A 5,257-nucleotide genomic window follows, 5' to 3' on the forward strand; every position below is an offset into this window, starting at 1 on the left:
AGTTAAGACCAAGGAGTTAAGACCAAGGAATTTTATGCTAGATTTAGGTTCAGGTGTCAGGTCACTGGAGTGGTTAACGTTAGAGTAAGGGGTCAGGGTTAAGCTATAGAAATGACCARTAAATGAATGGAAGTCAATGGAAAGTCCCCACAAGGATTGAGAAACATGACGTGTTTGTGTACAGTACAGTTTGTGGTAAATCTGCTGATATTTCAGACAAGTCAAAACATCAGTAGTATTTAAAGAGTTTGGAGTTTGGTTTTGTTGCTAACAGTGATTGAGGGCCCACCATTTTATTCTGTGGTTAGATCATAAAGAAATATAGTCTCATTAGAAACAGACTTTTTTTTAGAAATTGAATTTATAAAACTAGGTTTTTGGCGGTCCGATCCTCGTCTACAGAAGCTGGCTCTAGGGACGTGGAATATCACCTCTCTGGTGGGGAAGGAGCCTGAGCTGGTGTGAGAGGCTGACAGGTTCAGACTAGATATAGCTGGACTCACATCAACACACCGCTCTGGCTCTGGAACCAGTCTCCAGAGGGGTTGGACACTTCCATTCTGGAGATGCCCATGCTGAGAGGCGCCGAGCAGGAGTGGGCATACTTATTGCCCCCCATCTCGGTGCCTGTATGTTGGGGTACGCTGGGGTTCAACGTACAGGCACGACAGAGTATAGTTGGGGAACGACAGAGTATAGCCTCCCTCCATCTATGTGTGGGGACAGGTCCTAACCCACCAACACGTCTTCCCATGAGGAAGCAGAGCCTGAGGATCCTGGGTCAGACTCTCCAATCTCTGGTGCCGAGGTCACTGAGGTGGTTAAAACGCTCCTCAGTGGCAGGGCGCCAGGGGTGGATGACCTTCACCCGGAGTTCCTTAAGGCTCTGGATGTTGTGGGGTTTTGTTGGTTGACACGACTCTGCAATTTTGCATTGACATCTGGGGCAGTTCACCTGGATTGGCAGAACAAAGTGTGTTCCAACTATAGGGGATCACGCTTCTGAGCCTCCCTGGTAAGGACTATTTAGGGGTCCTGGAGAGGAGGGTCCATTGGATAGCCGAATCTCAGATTCAGGAAGAGCAGTGTGTGGTTTTGGTCCTGGTTGTGGAACAGCGGACCAGCTCTACACCCTCAGCAGGGTCCTGGAGGGTGCATGGGAGTTCAACATGTCTACATGTATTTTGTGGACTTGGAGAAGGCGTTCGACCGTGTCCCTTTGGGACTCCTGTGGGGGATACTCTGGGAGTATGGGGCACCAGGCCCATTGATACGGGCTATTAGGTCCACATTGCTGGTAGTAAGTCTGACTCATTTCCAGTGAGGGTTGGACTCCACCAAGGTTGTCCTTTGTCACCGATTCTGTTCATAACTTTTATGGACAGAATTTGTAGGAGCAGCCGAGGTGTTGAGGGGATCCTTTTTGGTGACCTTAGGATCACGTCTCTGCTTTTTGTGGATGATGTGGTCCTGTTGGTTTCATCAGATCCTGATGGAGCGGGAGATCAACAGGTGGATTTTACCAGTCGGTCTACGTTCCTACCCTCATCTATGGTCAGGAGCTTTGGGTAGTGACTGAAAGAAGGAGATCATAGATACAAGCAGCTGAAATGAGTTTCCTCTGCAGGGTGTCTGGGCTCTCCCTTAGAGATAGGCTGAGAAGCTCAGTCGTCCAGGAGGGACTCAGAGTAGAGCCGCTGCTCCTCCACGTCGACAGGAGCCAGTTGAGGTGGTTCATCTGGTTAGGATGCCTCCTGGACTCCTCCCTGGTGAGGTGTTCTGGACACGTCCCACTGGGAGGAGACCCAGAGGAAGACCCAGGACACGCTGGAGGGACTATGTTTCTCAGCTGGTCTGGGAACACCTTGGGATTCCCCCAGAGGAGCTGGTCCAAGAGGCTGGAGAGAGGGAAGTCTGGGTCTCTGCTGAGGCTGCTGCCCCCGAGACCTGACCCTAGATAAGAGGAAGAAAATGGACGGACTCAGCTGAATGTTGGCGTGCACACAGGTTGTGGCATGAGCAGTTCAGCAGAACATAAAGGGATTATTCAGAACCTTTGCATAATAAAGGGTATAAACAAAGGATGAGGCTGTAAGCTGGGGAATATTATATAATCCCACCTGCAGGAGGATAGAACGGACAGATGGGAGGTTTGAACAAATGGCTCAGGATTTGAAGCTCCGAATGAGAAAAATTGATTTGAGAACAGGAGGTTTATGCTTGTGACCTGTCCAGAGTATACCTCGCCCCTCGCACTGTGACTGCTGGAAATGGGCACCAGTGACCCACGCGACCCTGAAAGGAAGAAGCGTTTACAGAAAATGGATGGATGGTTTATGTTTGACCCGCTTGATGCTGACGGCCTCTGCAGGTGGGACTCCAGCAGGTCTGACCCAGGTCTCAGATCCTGTCTGTGGTGTATAGGTTCATGGAGAGGAGGGATTCTAGTTTCTGCTTTACGCAGATGATGTGSTTCTTCTTCTTCTTMTTATTATTATTGTTTGAATACATTTTTGGAAAAAAAGGGGTGGGCAGATAAGATTTTTTCTTCTTTCTACTGCGTTTCATGTTATTTGTGATTGTATTTCTTACTGTGTATGGAATTTGTTTTAATTTTTAAAAGAAATTAATAAACTTTATAAATAAAATCTCCATCACACGCAATCAATCAATCAATGAAACTTTATTTGTATAGCACTTTTTACAGCCAATGGCAACCAAAGTGCTGCACAGAAGAATAAAAATACAATTAGATAAAACCAAGTAAACACTAAGTAAGTAGAAAWGAAYAAAACACGTTAAAAAAATCTGAGACCACACACTGAAACCAAATCCAAACCAAAAATCCAAGACGGCCGCCATAGCTAAAATGAAAATGTAACAACTGAGCCATTTTTAGACATATTTGGCTCAAATCAGGGATGGTAGTAGATCACAATGATCTCCAATAAATAAACAAATCAAATCTTTATTTAAATTGTCCTTTCATAGTTTCTCCAGGAACTATTCTAGTTTAATTTAATTTTTTTTTAACACAAAAGGAAGAAGAACTTTTCTTTAGATGGCGGTTTTGCATCTTTAAAAAAGTGGCAGAAAATATCAAACAGAAGAGATTATGTCCTGAACGTAAAAGTTAACAGTTTTGTGGAAAACGTGATTTATTTTTTTCCTGAATCAGTTTCAGTTTGCATCATTAAAATGAATGTAAACCTGACTGTGGGTGTCGTTCAGAAGAGGTGTCAGCTCTGTGACGTGCTGATCCTCTTTAAGGCAGCTGTCTGGATTTAGCGAGTGATGACCGTAATCTCATTTGGCAGCGAGGCAGAGAAACTCCTCGGAAGGCTTCRCACAAGTCTAACCTCAAACCGCGGCGAAGGGGGGAAAACCGAGTTCCTGATGGGGAACACGAAGAGCAGCGCTTTGTCCAAGGAGCTCCTGGAGGACCTGAAATCCAACACCAAGTACACGGAGGCCGAGCTGTGCACGTGGTACCAGTCCTTCCTGAAGGAGTGTCCCGGAGGGAAGATCAGCAAGGAGCAGTTTGAGGGCATCTACGCCAGCTTCTTCCCGGGCGCCAACCCCACAGCCTACGCTCGCCACGTCTTCAGGAGCTTCGACACCAACGCCGACGGCACTCTGGACTTCAAGGAGTACATCGTGGCCCTGCACCTCACCTCCGGAGGAAAGACCCTGCAGAAGCTGGAGTGGGCCTTCGCCTTGTACGACGTGGACGGCAACGGAACCATCAGCAAAAACGAAATCCAGGAGATCGTCAAGGTACCTCACATGTCTAACATTGCCTTTGGTTCTGGATAAAAACAATATTTAACGTAACATTCAAACTAAAAAAGTGTATTTTTGTTCTTTCAGTCGATATTTAACATGATCCCTGTCGAAGACCAGAAGAAACTCCCTGAAGATGAAAACACACCAGAGAAGAGGGCTGAAAAGATCTGGACGTTTTTCAGGAAGAAGGARAACGGTACCCAGAGTTTTAATTAATCCAGTCTCCCAGTTTTTATTTAAAGAAAAATAAAAAACAAAAACATCTTTCTGTGTTTGTTGCAGATAAAATCACAGAAGGAGAGTTCATTCAGGGCGTGATGGACAACAAGGACATCCTGCGGTTGATACAATACGACGAGCCTCAGAAGATCAAAGACAAGCTGAAAGAGAAGAAGCAATAATCCAGCTTTTTATTTTCTGTCATTTTAAAATGGTTGTTTGTTTGTTGTTTGTTTGTTTGTTTGTGTTTTAACTTGATGTGAACGTTTGTCTGAGTTTTGTCCTGACGCTCGTTTGGACTCCAGCTGAGCTCAGTTTAATGTTTTCAAGTCTGATAAAAAAAAAAAGCAAAACATCTGTGAGAAAAACCCTGAAACTCTCTGCAGCTTTGTGACAGAGACAGTATCCTGACCTGCTCTGGTCCACTGTCTGCTCTGGCCCATGGTCCAGGAGACGTGTCTCCTGACCTGCTCTGGTCCATGGTCTGCTCAGGTCCATGGCCTGCTCTGGCCCATGGTCTGCTCTGGCCCATGGTCTGCTCTGACCCATGGTCTGCTCTGGCCCATGGTCTGCTCTGGTCCATGGTCTGCTCTGGCCCATGGTCTGCTCTGNGTCTGCTCTGGCCCATGGTCTGCTCTGACCCATGGTCTGCTCTGGCCCATGGTCTGCTCTGGTCCATGGTCTGCTCTGGCCCATGGTCTGCTCTGGCCCATGGTCTGCTCTGGCCCATGGTCCAGGAGACGTGTCTCCTGACCTGCTCTGGCCCACAGCCTGCAGTCCCGTCACTCTGTCCAGTTTGGCAGCAGCTGTTTTTTCACGCTTGTTTTCATTCAKGAAGTTAATGCAGAAGAAGTGAGGAGCAGCTTATCAGGGCTTTAGGCTCGTGTTAACAAGCTGCCTGTTTCAGCTGATCCGATTAGCAGCTGAAGGTCAGCTGAAGCTAACAGCCTCTGTCCTCCAGTGTTCGCAGGATAAGAAGGACGAGACAGAGCAGGTACCTGATCGACACRTTTCTGTCTTTGACTGGATCTGATGAAAACTGATAACAAACATTAAACATGAAATATTTCATATTAATGTGTTTAAAGGCCTTCAGTGACGGATGAGAAACAATAAATAATATTAATAAAAGCATCTGATTTATTTCTTTATTCCTTCATCCAACCATCATCCATCCAACCATCATCATCCATCCATCATCATCCATCCATCATCATCCATCCATCCAACCATCATCCATCCAACCATCATC

The 5,257-nt window shown here is 46.4% G+C and overlaps 1 protein-coding gene across 1 annotated transcript; it reads left to right on the plus strand.

Moving 5' to 3' along the window:
* The first annotated feature begins 2,133 nt into the window (after nucleotides 1–2,133).
* Nucleotides 2,134–4,340, plus strand: rcvrna (recoverin a). Its single transcript, XM_014034059.1, has 4 exons — nucleotides 2,134–2,371; nucleotides 3,318–3,777; nucleotides 3,871–3,982; nucleotides 4,069–4,340. Exons 1-4 carry the CDS (start codon nucleotides 2,271–2,273, stop codon nucleotides 4,185–4,187), a joined length of 792 nt encoding a protein of 263 aa, XP_013889513.1. The 5' UTR covers nucleotides 2,134–2,270; the 3' UTR covers nucleotides 4,188–4,340.
* The last annotated feature ends 917 nt before the right edge of the window (nucleotides 4,341–5,257 follow it).

This window comes from Austrofundulus limnaeus, unplaced genomic scaffold, assembly GCF_001266775.1.
Source record: "Austrofundulus limnaeus strain Quisiro unplaced genomic scaffold, Austrofundulus_limnaeus-1.0 Scaffold1952, whole genome shotgun sequence".
NCBI classification, from domain to species: Eukaryota; Metazoa; Chordata; class Actinopteri; order Cyprinodontiformes; family Rivulidae; genus Austrofundulus; species Austrofundulus limnaeus.